The sequence below is a fragment of the Aphanomyces invadans genome (genome assembly GCF_000520115.1).
Source record: "Aphanomyces invadans strain NJM9701 unplaced genomic scaffold supercont1.5, whole genome shotgun sequence".
NCBI lineage: Eukaryota > Oomycota > Saprolegniomycetes > Saprolegniales > Verrucalvaceae > Aphanomyces > Aphanomyces invadans.
In genome coordinates, this window is record NW_008580150.1 from 2,542,106 (window position 1) to 2,561,342 (window position 19,237).

A 19,237-nucleotide genomic window follows, 5' to 3' on the forward strand; every position below is an offset into this window, starting at 1 on the left:
GTTGGGTGCAATTCACGCAGCGCTACATTTTGAATGTACCCATCTGGGTGCTGCTAGAGACTCCTGCTGTGTTTCTAAAACGGTCGACTTGACAGCGTCGTCGCGTTGTCAAAGGCATGTGCTTTACAACGTTGCTTCCATTTGCAGGAAGCAAATCGTTGGCAGCCACACCCGTCGACACCCTGGATAGAAGATGCGTATTTCCTGCGCCAGGAGCTTGGCCCCATGCTATGGGAATATGTGTTGAAGTGCTAATTATATACATCGCACCGTCGTGCTGGTAAATTGTCGCGGTCTGCATCGACCCTTCGTAAAGCATCCGAACGGGGCAGTCGCGGGGAGCTGCTCGGTCCGTCGAGCACGTTTCGGTTTGCGGTGTGACCTTTCAGCACGACCTTTCGGCCGGATACATAACCGCCCAATCAGAAGCCATAACGACGTTTCAGGAACCAATCATAACAATGCACCAAATATTGAGGACCAATCCAAACCGTCGCCGTTTTGCCAGCGAGTCGTCGCCAACCTGCACGAGGAGCTCACTTTTCAATTGTAGCCCGACCAACGACACCCGTGACGCTGTCTCGATGCATCGCTTCGTCCTGTCCGCGGGTGTGCTAGGCGTCGCTCAGGCCCGCGTCGAGTGGATAACACAGTTCAACCCACAAGAAGAGTCGTCGGTGTTGCTCACGTCGTCCGATGTCGGCGTCGGGTTCGGCAAGGAGCGGAGCCCAGAAGACTACCCCCTGTGCAAGTGGCCCGCGAATGATGATCCGACCGGATTCAAGTACGATATCACGTCCGCATGGTCGACGGCGTTGGCGAACCCGTTGAACCCGAGCGCAGGCACGTTCCAAGAAACGCGCGACGTGTGTTTTCCAAACATTTTCGCCGACAAACACAGCTTGTACTACCCGTACCCGCGAAGCAGCTACAACTACGATCTCGACCCGGCATGGCCGAGTCCGCTGGGGGAGAAGCCGCGCGTCGAAGTCGACATCGAATACGACGCGAGCAGCACGTACACGACGAATAAAAAGACCGTCGACGCCGTCGACTACAAAACGTTTGAATCGACGGGGCCGACGATATTGTACAACGCCGTCCCCAAGGGCCGCGGCACGTACTTCGTGGACGTGAAAGCATTTGACTTTGACTCGAGGGCGTCCATCGACTGCTCCACCTGCTTTGTCGTGAACGACTTGTTTCGGCCCAAAGGGAACTCGGGACAGTGCCCCGCCTCGCCCCCATCCAGTGGCATTTTCAGCTCCGCCACCGTCAAGGCGTACGAAACCAGCGCCAAGAAAGTCGTCGACTACAGCGCCAGCGCCACCAACAACGCGTGCAGTGACGACCGGTGCGACACAGTGTACCTCAAGCAAACCGGGATTGCGTCGGCATCGGCCACGACGTCGTTCGAAAGCAAAACGTTCGGCCCGTTGGGGAACGTGCCTGGCAACGACTTGACCAAGGACATCGTGCAGGCCAAGTGGACAACGTGCATGGCGCAACCGTTCTCGAACGACGAGTGGACCGACCTCATCGTGAGCCCGATTCCGTCGGACGGCGGCGCCCCGCAGTACAAGTCGTGCAAGCGGACATGCGCGATCGGCGTCGCGCTCAAGGAATGGTTCACCGAGTACACGTGCGAATTCCACAATCCGTTGCAAGCGAGCCGCAAGCAGTGCGTCGGCGACGCGGCCGAATCGTGCGACTTTGAACAGTCGCTGTCGTTTCCCAACGGGAATGCGCTCGTCCAGAGCGTCGACGTCCGCTTGAAAGTCCAAACGACCGGGCCATTCAAAGGCAAGTCGTCCGTGAAAACCATCATCCACGACCCGTCGGCCGTGTTTGGCGACGCTGCCAAGTACGCGTCGCCGTACTCGTCCCACGAAATCCACTTTGACCCGGAATGCACAACCCGACACGACCACTACGACACGTTTTGCAACCATCGCGTGTTGCTCAACGACGTGTTTGCGTTCACGGGCAAGATGGCCACTGACGCGGCGGTCCAGGCGCTGTTTGCAGCGGCGCCCAACGCCCGCGACGTGAACGAGATTGTGTTTTGGACATTCACCGTTGACGAAACCGGCACGCAAGCCGTGACCCCGACCACCGAGTTGACGCTGACCAAATTCAAGACCAAGGTGACGTTCCAAGCGCACACGGCGTGCGGCGCGATCGCCAACGCGGTCGAATGGACGCTATACGTGCATCGCCACGAGCGCATCGTGGTCACCCACTGGCTCAACGGGTTGTTTTCGACCCGCGACGACGGATGCAATGTCGAAGGGTCGGACTTTGGCGTTGTTGCATTCAAGTACAGCCCCGCCAAGGACGGAGATTTCACGGTGAACGATCCGTCCAACCCTTTGGTCGCTGCTGCGCTCTTGGAAGATAATGCGTCGTCCGACGTCGATTACACGCCCGTCGGCCAGGAAAACACAATCGAGATCCTTGGCCATGCCGACCCGACCGCGGCGCGCGAAGACGCCGCCGTCACTGCCACCTCAAGTAGTGGTGAAGCGTCGGATGCGGTTCATGCCGACGACGGTGGCGTCGCGCCCACCGACAGCGACGCTTCATCGACCGTCGATGAACCGCCGTCCGTGTTTTTGGCAAACAGTGGCGGCGACAACAAAGACGAAGTCATGATCCAGTGGTTCCTCCGTGGGATGAAGGGGGTGTGGCAATACAACAGCGTTCCGACCGCGTCCGCTGCATGGATCGACACGCTCGCCGTGGCAGGCGCGCAAGGCGCGGTATCCCAGGAATTCGCCATCAAGTTGCAAAATGCCGAGACGACCAAGGCCAAGGCGATCTTTGATTTCATGTTTCAATCGAGAGCGTCGCTGCTCACGATGAAGCTCGAGACAGTGGCCACCGACACATTCACGATGCACAACTGCGACTACCCGCGCTTCAATGTGGCGCACCCGTCGGACCAGGGCCGATTCGTCAAGGACACGTGCGACAAAACGTCGTGGGAAGCGTTCAAGGCGGGCGGGTCGTCGTGGCAGCCCGCGCCATTCCAAGCATGCGGCGGCGTGCTCGTGTTTCCAACGGGTGGCAGCGCCAAGGCGACGGTGCTCGAGAATATCCAGGGGAGCCCGTTGACGTGCTGCAACCACAAGGAGCTTTCGGAACCGTTCACGTGCCAGCGTCTCAAGGACACGTCTTCGATCTATCGATGCTCGGACGACCCAGTCATTGCGACGCTGTACCAGCGCGATGGGTACAACCAGGGGAATGCCGTGCCGCAATCGTTTGGTGTTGGCGAAAGCGACGTCCGAGACAAGCAAACGTCGTCGATGAAGCTCGTCAAGGGGTACGAGTTGATCGGGTACAAGACCGTCGTGGTGGCTGGAAAGCCCAAGGAACTGTTCAAAACGTGGATCGGCGATGTCGGGTCGTTTGAACGAGGGAGCGACGCCACGTCGTGGAATGGCAAGATCACCCGCGTCAAGGTCCAAAAGGTGTCGCCCGGAAATGTCGTGCAGTTCTTTGCCGAAGCGGGGTATCGAGGCGCCGCCACGATGTACGGCGCCACGGCCGTGTCCAGCGGCGTCCCGGACGTCCGGTCGTTCCATCTGCAAGACGGGTACGAGATCCTTTTGTACCGAGACAAAAACTTCAAGAGCTACGTCGCAACGTACAGTCGGGACGTGCCGGACCTGGACTTTGTCAAGTTTCAATCGTTCCAGGTGACTAAAGCGACGCCGCCGTTGGTCGCGGCGACGGTCGCATACATCCAGCACGCGCCGGCCGTGGCCTTGGTGGTGGCGGCGGCGGTCGTTGCGGTCGTGGTCAAACGCCGCCAAGCAACGTCGACGCACATCGATGTCGAAGCGGGCTACGTGTCATTGATCCATTAGCGCCGCCGTCGACCGATCCAAGTGTGTTTGTGAGTCTAGTTGTTGCATCGCGATCAATCCACTCTTGCATGTTTGTGGACATTGTCGTGTTCAGGATGCAGTGTCGGGACACGCAGCCGCCATCCATGGCTTCGGTCCCTCGCGCGCTCCACCATGATGCGTTTTTACCCATGCACTCGTCGGTGGGCAGCTACAATCCGATCGGGTCCCCCACTGTCTTGGTTTCCCGGCGGACCACGAGCCGCAGGCGGCAAGATGCGAGACTTCCTGTGCCCGTTGAAGTACTTGGCCGCCACTCCATCGACATACATGCCTCCACGGGCATGCTCGAATGGACCGACGTCCTGCGGCTTCGTACGAGCAAGCATTTGGTGCTTACTGCGCTGGTTGACCTCGGACGCTTGGCGCCCCTCGCACGATGACTGGATAGTACGTACGTCGATCGGTCGCCGAAGTTACTTAAGTCGTTTTATGCACAGTTGGAAAAAACCCTTGAGGCCGCGGAGCCACTCCTTCTGCAGGGCCCACTGCGACGACGTCAGCGCAACGTGCACTTGTTGCGCCGCTTTGAAATCGCGACGCTTCAGAGCTGCCATCATGTCATGGACACTGCGGAGCACAGTGTCCGACAGATCAGCACTGTTCAGCTTGGCCACGAGCGCATCCTTGGCCTTGGACGCTTCGGCGAGTTGCTTGGTTTCGGCACTCGACAACTTTTGATACGCGAGCAGCGTGAGCAGCTCCACCAGCGTCTCGACAATCACAACATCGTCGTCCGAAATATTTGCCATCGCAGGTGTGCGAACAAACGGCGGCATGTCGACTGGGGGACACAATGTGACGGACACAGCGGGTGGCGTCGGCGGCGCGGCGTGAAACAGCGACACGGGGGCTGCTTCTGGCGCTGGTGGAGTTGGTCCGGGGGACCCAGCGGATAGATCGCTCGACGCGTGCACATCGTACAATGAATTGCCTACGTCGAATGCCTGGGAGGGTGGGGCCGGCGACGTGGAGCCTTGCGGACGAAGGACAAAAGTTGCCCCGGCATGCCCTCCGTCCGACGGGAATGACGTAGCGGGACCACCGGGGTGTACAGGGTCTGCATACCCTTCGACGGACTGACTTGTGTCGAGCCGTGCCAACGGCACGGTCGGGTGGTAAACGTCGGGTTTGACTTGCGGCGGATGCAGAGGGGGCGATGGGGCTGGCTGAGACAATGGCGATTCGTTGTGAGCCGCTGCATCGTGCGGAGCTCCATCGTACGAGTGGCTCGTATCGATCTACACGCCATTATGAACACGTCTCCAACTCGACACAACATGGAGCAGTCGAATTCGTTTGCGCACCGGAGTGAGCTTCATGGGCTTGGGCGGTGAGAACCGGAAGGACCCTGTCGACTTGGAGCTGCGCGTGGTGGTTGTGACGTGCTTGGAAAACTTGCGCGCAATGCCGGCTTGGCCCCACGAGTGCAGCTAAGTTGGCATGGTGAGAGCTCTCCACGACAAACGAACATACCAGCGCCGCATAGTCGTCGTAGACAGGTGTGTGAAAATCCGGCGGCTGGCCGGTGCCCTGTGCCAACACGTGAATTTGCTCGACAACGTTGACGAGTGCCATGGGATCGTGGGAGTCGGCAAAGGGCGTCGGCAGGGTCGCAGTCCAAATCTCAATCGTTTTCGTCATGTTCATCGCGCATATAAAGCATAAACTCGCCGCAAACGAGTCGCCGGCATCAACGAGGCGCCACGCGAGTTGGTCGCACAACGCAGGAAATTCATCGCTCTTGGAATACGTGCTCAAGATTGCCAGCGTCTCCTTCCACGCCACCGGGTCCGACTACCATGGAAAATGAGCCCATTTCTCCACGTGGACCAATGTACTTCAAGCACAAGGGTGTCCAGCTCGTTCTTGATGATCGCGGCGACACTTTTCATGAACGGGCGGGTTTGTTTCGCAAAAAACGCTTCCTGCGTGCGATGCCACAGCTCGGGGCCGCCACATGTCGCCAGAAGCAGCGCATCGGCCAGCTGATTGTTGGCCAGGCACACGTCGACAGCAGCTTCAAAGTTACCCACCTGCAATTGCACCATGAAACACCAACGACCTGACAAAGCTCAGACATACCAAGAGCGAGCGCTTGATGGACGCTTCCGACGCCGCCGTGAACGCAGGCAACGGACTTGTCTCGATCAAGTCTTCGCGTTCGTCTCGGGCTTGGGTCGATGGAGAGGGCGGCTCGACCGCGCCATCAAATCCAAGGTGTACAAGCAACTGCTTGCGCGCGTCGTGCTCAAACAACACCTTGAGGAAGCTCCACGTCTGGCGCGCCTGTTGGTCGATTTGGCAGCGACTCGATTCGAGTTTCCAATCACAAAAAGCTTCGGCAGTCATCGTGTCCAATTGAATGGCAGCCTGAGTGAGTTCGTCGACGGTCGCGGGCGGGCAACGCGATGAAGGTTCCGAAGGAGCGCCAGTTGGGCCATCACGAACGTTCGCCGGAGGGACTTCATGGCTTGTAGCAGTCGAGGGTGTGTGAACTGGAGCGTGATCGACTAAGTCGATCGGGCTTGTCGCCGCAACATGCGAACGCTGAAGCGGGGTTGGCCGCAAAGTGGCCAAAGATGCAGCATCCAACTCAGGTTGTGCCGACACAGTACCAGGCGTAGAGATGGGAGCATGAGAAGCAATGGTCGTTGGGGGCTCAGCGACATCGGTGGAGTCGCTTGCCTCGTGTGCTTGTGCTTGGGAAGGCAACGATGGGGTCCATTTCAAGACGGAAGACGCACCACCTAGACACGATAGTGACTGCGCTAGCTCTTGGCATGTGTCATGTTCCTACCAGCGGTTGCATGAACGACGTGGACGGCGTCGTCCTGGGAGATTGTATACGCGACAAGGCCAGCAATTTGAGGAGAGAAGGCCAAGTGGCAAACTGCCACGTGCTCGGTCGGGGTGGGGACTTGGTACAAAATCTGTCGGGTTTGCAAATTCCATACCAACGTGCGGCCATCGGTTCCGCTTGTGATGAGCAGTCCTGCACGGATGCCCGTCAACAATGAAAAAATGTACTTGAATGCTATGTGCGACGAACCAGAGCCATGGGGACACCACGCCGCGGAAAGGATGCCGCCTCCGTTGTGTCCATGCAACTCGACAAGCGGGACCGAGTTGCTCGCGCGCAAGTCCCAAATGTGCACGACGGGCGACGACCGCGATGCGGTGAGGAGAAGGAATCCTTCATGCGGACTCCATGCCAAAGACGAGATCGGACCGTACACGGCCACATTAAAGCACGGTTTCTTCTGCTTGAGGTCCCATACCGTCACGTGGCCACTGCTGTCGCCAGCCGCCAGAATATAAGGCGCCGTGGTATTCCACGATACGCTGGTTCGGCTGTTAGTACATGATAGAGCATAATCGTGATATACCATGTGATTTCGGACGCCGGACCAGCGGATGCCGCGACACCAGGAGAAAAGACCCCAGGAGCCGCGACGTTGTTGAGAGACATGATCCAGACATCCCCGTCCCTATAATGCCGTGAATGCACCGAGAAGGAGTCGATATAGTATGACGTACGCGCCGCCTGATGCGAGCAAGTGGGAGCTGTCCCTGTTCGGATTGAATTGTAACGAGGTGACGGCGCCCTTGTGTTTGGCAACCGTGCTGACGGGGCCGACGACTTGGTCCGATGCTGTCGAGAGGTGGGCGGGATCCCAAATGCTAACTGTCCCGTCTTCGAGTCCTCCAGCCACGAGACCCCACGGATGTGCTTGAACGTGCTTTGCGGCACGACTCCAAGCCAGTGTACGGAAAGGCGCGGTCGCGGTCACACGACCCACAGCGGGTGGGGCGGCATTCACCGCGTTGAAGTCTAGGGACACAAGATGGAGCTCGCTCGCGCTGTTGCCCAAGGCAAAAAGGTTGTCATGTTCCTTCACTGGGCTCCACGCCGTCGCGGCATTTGCTCGGGGCTCCATCGGCGATGTCAGTCGGAATGCAAAATCAAACTCTATTTTTTCCACTTGTAGCGATCTGATTGGTCAATTCTAAATATATTTCGACAAATGAAATCGTTCGATTTTGTAACGGCATCGTGGAAGGGGCGACGGAACGAAGCGTTGGCGCGCATCTGCAGCGCTGTGCTGCGGTAGGGCGCTCTGGCTTAGCGCCGGCCGAATTGTGCGAGAAATAGATCCACGTAACAGCATGATGGCTATTGCACTTGCCAGGGAGAGTCCGAGGGCTGCTAAGGGGTGCGTCTCTTCCCCGAATAATCTCGTAATACCCATAACGACCTGACCAAGACAAAGTCATTGACACGCACGACTTCCAGCGATCGATCTGGTTTCTCCACCTGGTTTCGAGTCGCTTGGCTCGTGAACTGAGCCACTCTACCATGGTGCCGCACTGTCTCATGTTGGCTTTCGTCGTCCCCACCGAGACGTGTGGAGATCAGCTTGTAGCTGAGACCGCTGAAATTGACTTGACCTGGCTCATCTTACGCGACGACTCCACCATGGATGGTCTTGCCACCGCTATCTGTATGCGCGATGCCAGTGCATTCTTCTCGCTCTTGACTGCTGAATGGCTAGCCAGCTCTGTAACCATCGCTTCCCCCAACCAGGTAGCTCTCTGCTCGTCCATCGAGTGTATCAATCGGACCTTGCCACCTATCACTTCGTCTGCAGCAGACTCAAACACCTGCAACGTTGGGGACCGCGCTGGGAAAGTTGCAACCTGCCTTCACACAGCCATCAACTCCAAAGCCAGGGGGCCGCGACCCCGTCGTAATGCTTGATCCATGCATCCTGTGCCTGCCGCGCGACACCATACGTGCACAAAAACTAGTAGTATTACTATTCCAAACTCAACGCATGCACGCGACCACTCTACACTCTCGCTAGTAAGTAGAGGCCTCGATCACATAGTACTACTAGACGTTGGGTGCTGGCGTACGTCTGGCTCGTGCTCCGGACGTTGGACGGGGGTGTACAGTTGCGTGGAGATGCCGCTCGCGACGCGGTCGGACGTTTCTCCACTTTTGTCGATGGCTGCGTTCATTCTTTGTCGATTGTGGCTGGGGCGGTACATGGAGGTAGAAGAGGCGGAGATTGTACTACCACGCCGGCTGCGTGTGGACGCTGGAATTCACGCCGACGAAAAAACCCCGTTTTCTCCAGCCAGATGGTGTGGGTCGTCCGGTGCGAAAAAAAGAAACCCATTTTTTTTGCGTCGGTGTTTGGTGGTACATTCAACAAACGACATTCGACAATTTCGGGCGGCGCAATCCGGCCATGAAGCGAGTCGAGTCGGCGCCGCAGCTCAGCGACTCGACCGTGTGTCGAGATGACCTGAAGCCTGGTCACGAGTGGATCGACGACACAGACCGCAAGTGGTGCAAGCTGTGTGCTCGAAAGTTCAACGTGTTTCGGCGCCGACACCATTGCCGCATGTGCGGCGACGTCTTTTGCGACGCGTGCACGACGTTTGTCATGATCGTGGTCCGCGAGGAGCACAAAAACTCGGTCCGTATCTGCGGGACATGCATATCGTCCCACAAAGCCAAATACTCGTACCGAGCCGGCCCGTCCTCGACGATGCAAGAGTCCACGCCGTTAGAGCGCGCCACCAAGTCCGTGTCCGTCCCAAAAGTCCCCAGTGCCGCTGCCTCCATTGCCGTGTCTGCCCCAGGCCAACGCCATCACCCGCGACGTCACTACGCGACTGAAGATAGTGCGCAACAGACGTGTCGGCATCGCAAGTCGAATTCCGCCCACCTGTCGACTCTGTTGGATGAATCCACAGCAGCGGCTCTGTCGTCCACGTCGACGTGGCACATGTACGAATTGTTGGACTCATCAAGCTTTCCCGAGACGTATCCGTGGTCATACATGTGGCCGCACCCACCGACCCCGATGTTTGAGGCCCAGCGCCTCGACACCATCCGCTCGGCCTGGGCCAAAATGACGTCGGGCACGATGCCAGACAACTTGTGCGACTTGTTGTGCAAGGGATATGAATGCCCCATGGCAGCTGTGTCGGTCATAGATGCATCGACGCAACACTTCCTTGCAAGAGCAGGGATTGTTCACGGCTCCATCGCCCGCCACCTCTCGCTGTGTGCTTACACCATGTGCGGCTTGGATCCATTCGTCGTGCTCGACTTGGCCAACGACCCGCGCTTCAGGAATCATCCGCTGCTGACGGAGGCGAGTATTCGCTTCTACGCTGGATCGCCGATTGTGGCGGGCGACGGCATGGTTGTTGGCACCGTGTTTGTCATGGACACCAAGCCGCGCAAGACGTGCTTCGATACTTGCTTGACAAGTATGGCACGGATGGCGATGCGACATCTCAACGAGATGCGCCAAGCCGCACCGAACGCGCTGCCGTCCATAGCGCAACAGCACTCGACAGACGTCACACCACGACAGGTCGAGAACATCCTGCACAACTTGCTGTCGAAGACGAACGACATCCAAGAGCAGTTGCTGAGACGGCGGCCGCTCCCAGCAGCCTAGTTCGCACCGTCAATATTCGTCTCCGTGCCATAACGTAGTAATTACGTACACCACATCTCCACGGCTTGCGATCCTGTCGTCGTATTTTTCGAAACCGCCGTGGAGTACCGTAATAACGGCCGTCCGACGCCGGTGCCGAGTCCTGGGTACCGCATGGATGAGCTCGATGCTCGCCGGGATCGGTGGATGGCGGCGCTAGGTCGTGTGGTCCGAGCAGTGCAAAGCCATCGTGCGCACCAATGGATGTTTCGGATGTGGGTGTTGCATGGGCGGCCGCGGTGGCGGTGGCTTTTTGAAACGATCACTGCCACAGGGACCCACGATCCCGAGGAATCGTGGACCAAAGACAAGCTGATCAAGAACGACGTGTACCGAGACCGGCTCCTCGCCCAGGAAATCGCGGCGTTTGTCGACCTCGGCGACGCGCTCGGCATGACAGGCGCCCAGCGCCATGCAATGTTTGAGAAATTTCTCCACGTCGACTGGATGCGGCGCAGTGCGATCTCTGTCCAAGAATTGTGCATGTACTGTGGCTTGCGACGCACGCGTTTTGCAGACTGCATCTTGCCGCTTCCGCGAGCCAACGACGGGTTCCGCCAGTTCCACCATCGCTTCGAACTTGTACAGCTCATGGCGGCGCTCTTCAACGTGTGCACGCTGCCGGCCGCCAAGGTGGTTTCATCGTATTTTTTAACCGAGGGATTGTCGGTGTGCTCACGCCGAACCGCTGTAGCTCGTCGCGTGGGTCGTGGACCAGGCCAAAGTCGACCCAATTGTTCAGACCCTCGTGCCCGACTGCGACAAAAACCCACCATTGCGTCTTCAGCTCGCCCAGCTCCTCGTATTCGTCACCGGCACACTAACACCCAACGAAAAGTACCTGAAGTCAGCCTTGGAATCGCTGTACTTGTCTACGAGCGACACCCGAACCGCGTCATCCCATGGTATGACGACGCTCGAGTCGTTCTTGCGGCGATTTCCAGGTCAGTTGGGCAGGATTCCCACGAGCCGACGACGCGCCTAACGCTGCATGGTTCTGGTAGTGCTCATCTTTCCCGTGTTTTGGCTCCAACGAACGTTGCGTCGGCGTGTCATGGGCACCAAATTTTGGACGCAACTCCAAGCCAAGAGGGCAAGTTGGGGAAGCAGCCAGATCTTCTACACCCCCCTTGAGTTGATGGAAGAAGCCAGGGCATATACCCTGGCAGATACTGGTGGCATGCGAACCAAAGACGACGGTGAGATCAACCAGACGGCCACCAAGTCGACGCACTTGCTTGCCAAGGTCCTGCCAGTGGCCACACAAGATGCCGACGAGAGCAACCTAGGGGTGGAGGACGACTCCGAGTCGTTTGAACTTGCCGCAACGATTCAACAGTATTCAAATGAAGCTGTTGCGTGGGAAGTGACTGCGGACAACCTTCTGGCTGCGATCCACATCAAGCAAGTGCAGATGGATGGAAATGCGACCTTGGACAGTTCCAAGGCCGTCGGCGTGGAACATTTGCGGATCATGAAAGCATTGAAGGACGGCACTTTGAGTCCAACGGAAGCAGTGAGCATTCGGAAGAGCATCGTCAAGCAATACGGCTACCATTTTGCGGACTTCATCGTTGGGTACAGCCACCTCAAACCTCAGCGTCGCAACCCAGTTGCCTCACACAAGCAATCCAAACGCAAATCCAACGACGACGACAAGACGAGTTTGCCTGAGAACTGGATAAAGGTAAATGCCTTCATATCGCGATAGGGGGATTCACAGCCCATCGATGATAGCTCTTCGACCAAAGCACGCAACGGACGTTCTACTACAACGCCCTCACAGGCGAGTCCGAGTGGCAAATCCCCCCGCATTGAGGTCAGTACGGGGAGACGTCGCGTCTTCCTTGCCTAGACTTTCCAAGCGGCTTTGCAACAATGCAAGCGGCACTTTGACACGCAGGACCCGCAACTTCAGTCGAAGCCAATCTTCTACACAATGCACACAACATGAACTGGATGTCCTCGTCGATCGCACGCACCTTCCAACGCATTCAACATACGCTCCTTCGCATCCAAGTCCATCCGAAGCGTGTTCATCTGCGCCGAAAGCGCATCTCCGTTCTCCGTCATTCCCATCGCCGCAAAGTTCTATGTGGCTGGTAAATTTGAAAAATGGCGCGAATCTTGTCCAATGGTCATATCCGGATATTATCCAGATACACTTCTTTTCTTGATTTCCGGCAGGGAATGGGAGCATCCTGCAGCTCATGCGGGAGTTTGGACTCGGAATCGACCTCGCGCATGCTCGGCTGTGTAGTATTCATGCGCCATCTGCACATAGAAACCCCTTGTGAGGTAGTGGCTGAAACGCCCGGACGAGGAACGTCGACCAAGACAGTGAGCATCGATGACGACGCCATGGTTGATATGCTGATGGATTGCAAGTTATGCTTTGGTTTTCTGTCGTGCCTTCTTCTTGCGCAGCTTTTCGTATAGTGAGGCCAAGCCGTTGCCGCCGCCGCCGTTGTTGTTTCCATTTGGGTGGTCGTCGCCACACCCGTCGATCTCGTCTCGGTGCTGTCGCGAGTCCATCTCAACTTGCGACGTCACCATATCGGGTAGGATTTTAGCTGACCGCATCTTTTCCAACATCGACGTGCGCTCCATGCACTCGCGATGGACAGTAAGCTGTAGCAGGTGAATTTCGTCGTCTTTCTTGGCAATAGCTTGCGTCAATCGTTGAATCTCGGCTTCGAGTTTGTCGTTGCTATTGTTGTTGCACGGGACTTCCTGAACTACGACCTCTTTGACCACGACGGGATTAGCGCGCGCTTGTTGCAGCTCTTTCGTCGCTGCAGCTAGCTTGGCGTCGGCCTCCATCGCCTTTTTCTGCCATCCCACGAGCTTGTGGTCCCAGTCGACTCGCTCTTGGTCGACCTTTGATCTGAATGCTTGCTACACCAACCATTCATTCAACCATGACTTCGACGTAAGACAGGAATACTAACGTGTGCGGTGTCGGCGTCATGTAGTTTTCGCTCCAGAGCCGACATGGCAGCCTTGTCTTGATGGCCGCTCAGTTTGACACGCTAGGTGGATGCAATGAGCGATGGCGTGTACCAGTGGAAGAAGGTGATAGTGATACCTGAAGCTCTTCCATGTACGACTGGCATCGTGCTTTCGCATCTTCCAGCGCCTTCTCTGCATCGACGAGCTACCGCAAGAACACGTCAACGTCATCGCATGCACCAGAGCACCGCACTCGCTTGGCTGCGACAGCTTGCAACTGTTCGAGATGGGGCACTTTGTCCAGTTTTAGGCGCTGCAGTTCGGCATGCAATTGATCAATCTGAGCTCGATACGTCGCCGCAGTCGAATCCAGCTACTCGCAGCGTTAGTTAGCCATCTCGAAGACGTTGGTCAGCGATCCACGGCCCGTACAACTTCAGCGTTGGATCCTTTCAGAGACGAGACCTCCTTGGCAAACTCCGCCTTGAGTTTTGCAACAGCAGCGGCGTGAGTTGCTTCCAGGGCATCCGTTTGCCTCAAATGTTCGTCCAGCCGCCTTTGCACGACGTCCAGCTGCGTCTAGAACCCTCATTAACGACGGATGACCGCCCGCCGGCCGCACCTTGACCTGCTTGACCCTGTCGTCGCCAACAGCAACTGCTTTTTTCAGTTCCTCGCGCTCCGCCAGCAACAGCGCCTTGTTCTTCTCGAGCGCCGTGACCAAGTGTTGATACTTTGCTGCTGCTTCATGCAACGCGCCAACATCCGCGCGCTCGACTTCAGCATTTGCCGCCACCCGCGCCGCTTCGGCTTGATATTGTGCCACCTGAAGATCATTAATACTCGCCACCATGTCGCTCCGTTCGCCTCCTGCGGACAAACCATTGCTTCCATGCGCTGCACATTGGCTTGAGCCTCCAGTACACTCGCCGCTTGCACCTGCATCCTGCGCATCACATCCGCCAGCTGCGCGTCGCTCTGAGTTGCTTTGGCCTCCCATTCTTGCGCCGCGACGGCACTGCCGTGCACATCTTGCTCCATCTTCATCACCAGCGTCTCGAGCCGTTGTCGTTCCTGCGCTTCCGCTGCTAATTTGACAGAGTGTTGCGACGCAAGTGCCGCGCGTTCGCGGCCCCACCGAGCCTCTGCTGCGTCATGGAGGATACGTGCTTCTCGCAACGCGCTTTCCATCTAGGCGCGCCACCAGCATGCGGGTCAACCCCGTATGCCTACCTGCAGCCTGTACCTCATCGTACCTGCTGAGCGTGTTCTTCAATGCAGCATTGCTTGGTAGCTAGCGCCGCTTCAAGATGCCGGACTTTCGATGCCGATTCTTCGACGCAAGTTTGCCGGATCCCGTCCACCTCGGCCTCCTTCGCGCGCAGCTGGGCTTGAAGCGACTGAATGGTGCTGGTTTGGGCAATGTTTCGTTGGTGCAGTTCGGCGAGTTTGGCTGTCGCGACCGCCATCGACGAATTGAAGCCTTCCGTCCATGTGATCAAGTCGTGGCGCACGGCAGCGTTCGTGGCGTTTTCACGCTGAATCCACGCCGTAAATGTCTGCAACAAAATTGAATGGCACACGGGGCAGGGGAGGGAGGGTACGTCACCTTGCATTGGCGTTCGTACTTGAGCACGCGGTCCTGGAGCTCCTGGACTTCGGCAAACACAAAATAGCTGACGCCGCAAAACGTACACGCTGTGTCCGCAACGTCCATCTTTTGGACGGCGACGGGTAACTTTTCCCGCTTCGGGCCATTGTACAGCTCGTCTTTGGTCGGATCCCTCAGGACGTCGTGCGCATGGAGCTTGAACCCCGACATGACAAGTGCGCAACCTAAAATTAGCCAAGTTCGTTTGAACAAGACAACGTCCCTCGACACGGACGTGTTCGCGATGCGCTCCGACGAGCCCATGCTGCCATGCCTACCTCCTCTCGCCATGGAGGTACGGAGTGTGGCTCGAAGCATTGGAGGTACCCTATAGTATGGTCACACCATGCACAGAACTCCAAGTCGAGCATGCAACCGGACAAGCATGACTCGCCCAAGCAACGTTGCCAAAGACGCATGTTCTAGTCGTGGACGTTGAATGTGTAGAGTCGGTCAGAGTGGAGGGATGCACAATGGGCAGGTGATGGAACGACCGTGTTGTGACGGAGGCGCTACTAGTTACAGGAAGCACTTTGATTCCCAAGACATCGTGCCATCACAGCTAGCATCTGCGAATGATGGGCTCCACCAGTGCAGCAGCCGTACGGCGGACATGCTTGTTATTGTTGTTTTCTATTCAACCAGCACGACGGCCATGGATGACCATGTTCATCTGAGCTGTTTCATGTCTTCCAGTGACAATTACTCGAGACGACTATGCTCTGCTATGCCCCACAATCAAAGCCATGTCACCTGGAGCCTGCCGAGAGTCTGTCAGCATCCTCGCTACACTGCGGCGAGTACGTCGAGTATGGCATCAGGCTTGACCAGCAACAGTGTGAGTTGTCTCAGCACACAGCTGGCGATGCATTGAGCTGGTGGGGCTCCATGGATGAATATGCCACGTGAGATGAGGTCGACCAGATCCGGTCTCGAAACATCTCGCCGCTTTTCAGCCGCCCAATTCTTGCTCGATGCGCCTTCAAGTGGATTGCGAACCTGGCACAACGAACGATCCACTAGCACAGTCGTACCGATTCGTCTTCTTTTTACACGGAGTTGTTGGAACGAAAACCGAGGGCCGGTACGAGCCATGTCTCCAGCAGCACGCCCATGGACCATTCAACGCCGAGTCCCGTAGCCATCGGACCAAGAGCGTTGCTACGTATCGACTTCGCCTTGGTCGATCGTTGTTGAGCGCAAGGGGATCCAAATGGATCCATGAAATTCCCTTATATAGTACAAGGCCTCCAGCCAGGTACAATGTGTGAAGGAAGTGCATGTCGACGGTGCGCTACGTAGCCACGGGTGATTCAACGACGCCCCGGGAGCAAGCGTATCCTTGGCTCGAGACGGGGGACGTTTTTCCCGGGATGGCTCGTGGAAGAGCAAGCGCCGTGCCGTGCAATGCTGCGAGAATTGGCTCGATTTATTTAACGTTTGAATAGGAGCCAATCAAAAGATATCCATCGAATTCGAGCAAGGCATGAGAAATGTACCACCGACGGAGCCCAACAGTCGAGACAGGACGACAGTCATCTCGCCGCCATGGAATAGAGATGCACGACATGCACGAGCAACACATGCACATGGCGACTCGTACGAGCCCTCGGCCATCCGCGCCTCGAAGCCCGCGGATCTCGGTGATATGCCGAGACGTCCTCCACCACATAGCCGCGACACAACGCTTCCAACGAACCCTCTTCAACGTCGTACACTTATTGTTTCATTGCCAAAGGGTACAGCGCTTCGTGGGCAGTCCGTCCTCAGGTGCTTGTACCAGTGTGTAGCTGGTCGACCCTGTTACATCTCCATCCAGCCAGGTCGTATGTCCCATGAGGCCAGACACGCGATTGTAGCGTCATGTAATGCAGCACCCCACCGTTGCGATGCTTGCGATGGCCCACAGCATCCTGGTCTGCTCAGCGCGCCCTGCCTCGTTCGTCCGTGCAACAGTTCACCCACGGCCACCCACCCTGGCTAAAGACACCGCCGCTGCTCGCTTCGGTCGGCTGGTTGACCATGGGACATTTGTGTCTCGGTAGAGAAAACCAGAGAAGCATTCGTGCTGCTTTCTATCTTGGTATTTGTATGCAAACAGGGGCACGATGTCTCCTAACACATCCTTCGTTTGGAAGAAATATTGTCGTCGACATTAAAATATGTTGATGTGGGTATGCAATCGAATAAAAATTCACGTCTCGACGTCAATTGGCCCCTCACCGCGTGTGTGCAATGGCCCGGCGAGAGAGGCCAAACTCGCTATCTTAGTTCCGCTGCGAAAATGCCGCCGGCGAACGCGCTCCATGGGTCGACCCACCACCATGCCGCCGCGGTGGAGTCCTCATCGGAGTACTCGCGCCACAGCCAACACCTCGAGGATAGCCAACACCAGCCCGAAGAGTACGAGATCGACCACCAACTCGTGGCACGGTACGAGCGCCTCAACCACGAGCTCGAGCAAATGTCGCGACTCCAGCGAAGTCGCCATCGCAACCACAGTTGGGACCGCGTTGACAGCACCCGCGGTTTGTCCCGCACGATGAGCGGCATCTTTAGTTCGCGTGGGAACAACAGCACGCGCGCGACAAGCGCCCGAGGGTCGACGCGCGGATTGAGCTTTCGGTTGCTTCCATCGACGACGCCGAGCGAACGCAGCGGGCCCCATACTGTCCGTGGCGGTATCTTCTCGAGCTCTCGTGGCGGTATGGCCGACGTCCTCCTTGCATGACTGACGTTTGTCCAGGCGGGCTCAGCACGCGCGCCGCCAAGGTCGACATTCCATCGCCGTACGAGGAAGAATGGGTCGCTCTTTCCAAGGAGCTGGAAAAGGCGCGCAAGATGTGCATCGAGAAGCGTGCGGTGCAGTCGGATCTCTTGGAAAAGATCGAAAAGTACGAGACGTCTGCGATTCGTCGCTTCTTCTCCGTGAACAAGGAGAAGCGCCTGGAAAAGCTCAAGGGCAAGCTGAGCAAGCAGCTTCAGGAAGCCGAGGCAGCCGAGGAGTCGCTGCTGAAGCTCGAGCGCCGCAGCATGAGCATGTCCGAGGTCGTGCATCACTTCCCAACGTCGACAGGAGTCGCATCGACGTCGCATCCGTCCAACCGCGGAACGTCATCCAAAAGCTTCCACGACCCTTCTCGCGTTCTCGGCCACATCGACCCCCTTGACCAGGAGCTGCTCGAGCGGCAGGAACAGCTCGAGCAAGAAAAGCGGGACATCCTGAACAACGTGTTCAACGCGTTCGTCGTTCCGGACGTGAACCGGCTGAAGGCGCACATTGCGGTCGCCATGTCGGAGCTCAAGGCTGGGGAATCGGTCAAGAAGCAAGTCGAGGAAGTGTACGCCATGTACCGCGCGGCGTTTGCACTGCTCCGCACGGCCCTCGCCTCCATTGTTGGCAACGCGTACCAGCACAGCATGAAGGAGTTCATTCAGGGTCCGTACCCTCAAGCGATCGAAGCCGGACGACTTGTCGAAGGCGCTGCGCTACTCATTCAGCCAGAAGCAAAGCGGAAATACCCGGATTTTGCCCCGACTGTCACGGGCATCCAGCTGCCAAAGTTCCCGACGTCCATGAAGGACTTGGCGCGACCAGGCGCGCTCTTGACCATGGAAGCAGGTGTGATGGAAAGCGCAGACATGGAACGACGACTGAAGCGTGCCGAGAGCGTTGTGGTCAAAATGCAGCAGCTCGTGAACCGCAATCTCGAGTGCCTTGAGCAGTGGCGATCCCTCCTAGAGAAGGACCGTCATCAAGCGGAATCCACCGCTCGCTCCCTCGAGGCCCAACTCGAGAAGAAAATGAACACGTTTGTCCACAGCATGGCGGCGTAACCTACCTCGCCGTCCGTCCGTTCATGGTCAGTCCGATCGCCCTATTAATAATGCCACACACTTGTCCCCGCCGGTACACGCTCTTGTGCTCTCCCGCAAAGGGAAGGATCGCAGCGCGCTCTTCTCGCGTCATGCGCTGTTGCCGGAGGTGTGCAACTAGATCCCGATCGACAATGCCGAAGAAGGCAGCTCTCGAACTGGAACGAGTCGATTCTTTTCTCGTGTTCGAAAACTCGACGCAAGCGAAAAAGTGATACAATTTCTGATACTTTGGCACACCGAACAGTCGATCCATCTGACGGAACGCATCACATCCGCAGACCTGGATGCATGCAGCGTTTCGGGTTGTAGCATGAATG

At 57.3% G+C, this 19,237-nt stretch overlaps 7 protein-coding genes across 7 annotated transcripts; 3 read left to right on the forward strand and 4 right to left on the reverse strand.

Annotated features, from left to right (window-relative positions):
- Nucleotides 1-575: 575 nt before the first annotated feature.
- Nucleotides 576-3,956, reverse strand: H310_03724 (hypothetical protein). Its single transcript, XM_008867694.1, has one exon. It carries the CDS (start codon nt 1,950-1,952, stop codon nt 615-617), a length of 1,338 nt encoding a protein of 445 aa, XP_008865916.1. The 5' UTR covers nt 1,953-3,956; the 3' UTR covers nt 576-614.
- H310_03725 (hypothetical protein) lies at nt 3,931-7,873 on the reverse strand. The gene is made up of 9 exons (XM_008867695.1): nt 7,455-7,873; nt 7,304-7,405; nt 6,967-7,259; nt 6,715-6,909; nt 6,000-6,664; nt 5,756-5,950; nt 5,391-5,711; nt 5,222-5,347; nt 3,931-5,155 (listed from the first exon to the last, which is right to left on the reverse strand). The coding sequence occupies exons 1-9, from the start codon at nt 7,853-7,855 to the stop codon at nt 4,331-4,333; spliced, it is 3,123 nt and encodes a 1,040-aa protein (XP_008865917.1). The 5' UTR covers nt 7,856-7,873; the 3' UTR covers nt 3,931-4,330.
- A 1,271-nt stretch (nt 7,874-9,144) lies between these two features.
- On the forward strand, nt 9,145-10,463 carry H310_03726 (hypothetical protein). The gene has a single exon (XM_008867696.1). It carries the CDS (start codon nt 9,173-9,175, stop codon nt 10,397-10,399), a length of 1,227 nt encoding a protein of 408 aa, XP_008865918.1. The 5' UTR covers nt 9,145-9,172; the 3' UTR covers nt 10,400-10,463.
- Nucleotides 10,464-10,495: 32 nt separating this feature from the next.
- H310_03727 (hypothetical protein) lies at nt 10,496-12,575 on the forward strand. Its single transcript, XM_008867697.1, has 4 exons — nt 10,496-11,071; nt 11,133-11,382; nt 11,443-12,125; nt 12,176-12,575. Exons 1-4 carry the CDS (start codon nt 10,553-10,555, stop codon nt 12,254-12,256), a joined length of 1,533 nt encoding a protein of 510 aa, XP_008865919.1. The 5' UTR covers nt 10,496-10,552; the 3' UTR covers nt 12,257-12,575.
- A 220-nt stretch (nt 12,576-12,795) lies between these two features.
- On the reverse strand, nt 12,796-15,226 carry H310_03728 (hypothetical protein). Its single transcript, XM_008867698.1, has 9 exons — nt 15,000-15,226; nt 14,647-14,949; nt 14,273-14,581; nt 14,013-14,216; nt 13,823-13,969; nt 13,644-13,763; nt 13,527-13,595; nt 13,390-13,470; nt 12,796-13,336 (listed from the first exon to the last, which is right to left on the reverse strand). The coding sequence occupies exons 1-9, from the start codon at nt 15,210-15,212 to the stop codon at nt 12,827-12,829; spliced, it is 1,956 nt and encodes a 651-aa protein (XP_008865920.1). The 5' UTR covers nt 15,213-15,226; the 3' UTR covers nt 12,796-12,826.
- Nucleotides 15,227-15,646: 420 nt separating this feature from the next.
- On the reverse strand, nt 15,647-16,245 carry H310_03729 (hypothetical protein). Its single transcript, XM_008867699.1, has one exon. It carries the CDS (start codon nt 16,161-16,163, stop codon nt 15,828-15,830), a length of 336 nt encoding a protein of 111 aa, XP_008865921.1. The 5' UTR covers nt 16,164-16,245; the 3' UTR covers nt 15,647-15,827.
- Nucleotides 16,246-17,144: 899 nt separating this feature from the next.
- Nucleotides 17,145-19,024, forward strand: H310_03730 (hypothetical protein). Its single transcript, XM_008867700.1, has 2 exons — nt 17,145-17,746; nt 17,788-19,024. Exons 1-2 carry the CDS (start codon nt 17,218-17,220, stop codon nt 18,876-18,878), a joined length of 1,620 nt encoding a protein of 539 aa, XP_008865922.1. The 5' UTR covers nt 17,145-17,217; the 3' UTR covers nt 18,879-19,024.
- The last annotated feature ends 213 nt before the right edge of the window (nt 19,025-19,237 follow it).

What these genes read in the sequence shown, in the direction of transcription:
- H310_03724 (XM_008867694.1), bottom strand. Translation starts at nt 1,952, where the DNA reads ATGGTTGCAAAACGTGTCGTAGTGGTCGTGTCGGGTTGTGCATTCCGG.
- H310_03725 (XM_008867695.1), bottom strand. Translation starts at nt 7,855, where the DNA reads ATGGAGCCCCGAGCAAATGCCGCGACGGCGTGGAGCCCAGTGAAGGAA. An exon ending in TTGCTCGCATCAGGCGGCGC is followed by an intron (nt 7,406 to 7,454) that starts GTACGTCATACT and finishes ACGGCATTATAG; the next exon opens with GGACGGGGATGTCTGGATCA. An exon ending in TGGACACCCTTGTGCTTGAA is followed by an intron (nt 5,712 to 5,755) that starts GTACATTGGTCC and finishes TTTCCATGGTAG; the next exon opens with TCGGACCCGGTGGCGTGGAA.
- H310_03726 (XM_008867696.1), top strand. Translation starts at nt 9,173, where the DNA reads ATGAAGCGAGTCGAGTCGGCGCCGCAGCTCAGCGACTCGACCGTGTGT.
- H310_03727 (XM_008867697.1), top strand. Translation starts at nt 10,553, where the DNA reads ATGGATGAGCTCGATGCTCGCCGGGATCGGTGGATGGCGGCGCTAGGT. An exon ending in GCACGCTGCCGGCCGCCAAG is followed by an intron (nt 11,072 to 11,132) that starts GTGGTTTCATCG and finishes GAACCGCTGTAG; the next exon opens with CTCGTCGCGTGGGTCGTGGA. An exon ending in GTTCTTGCGGCGATTTCCAG is followed by an intron (nt 11,383 to 11,442) that starts GTCAGTTGGGCA and finishes TGGTTCTGGTAG; the next exon opens with TGCTCATCTTTCCCGTGTTT.
- H310_03728 (XM_008867698.1), bottom strand. Translation starts at nt 15,212, where the DNA reads ATGTCGGGGTTCAAGCTCCATGCGCACGACGTCCTGAGGGATCCGACC. An exon ending in AGTACGAACGCCAATGCAAG is followed by an intron (nt 14,950 to 14,999) that starts GTGACGTACCCT and finishes ATTTTGTTGCAG; the next exon opens with ACATTTACGGCGTGGATTCA. An exon ending in TTGAAGAACACGCTCAGCAG is followed by an intron (nt 14,582 to 14,646) that starts GTACGATGAGGT and finishes TGGCGCGCCTAG; the next exon opens with ATGGAAAGCGCGTTGCGAGA.
- H310_03729 (XM_008867699.1), bottom strand. Translation starts at nt 16,163, where the DNA reads ATGGTCCATGGGCGTGCTGCTGGAGACATGGCTCGTACCGGCCCTCGG.
- H310_03730 (XM_008867700.1), top strand. Translation starts at nt 17,218, where the DNA reads ATGCAATCGAATAAAAATTCACGTCTCGACGTCAATTGGCCCCTCACC. An exon ending in CTTCTCGAGCTCTCGTGGCG is followed by an intron (nt 17,747 to 17,787) that starts GTATGGCCGACG and finishes ACGTTTGTCCAG; the next exon opens with GCGGGCTCAGCACGCGCGCC.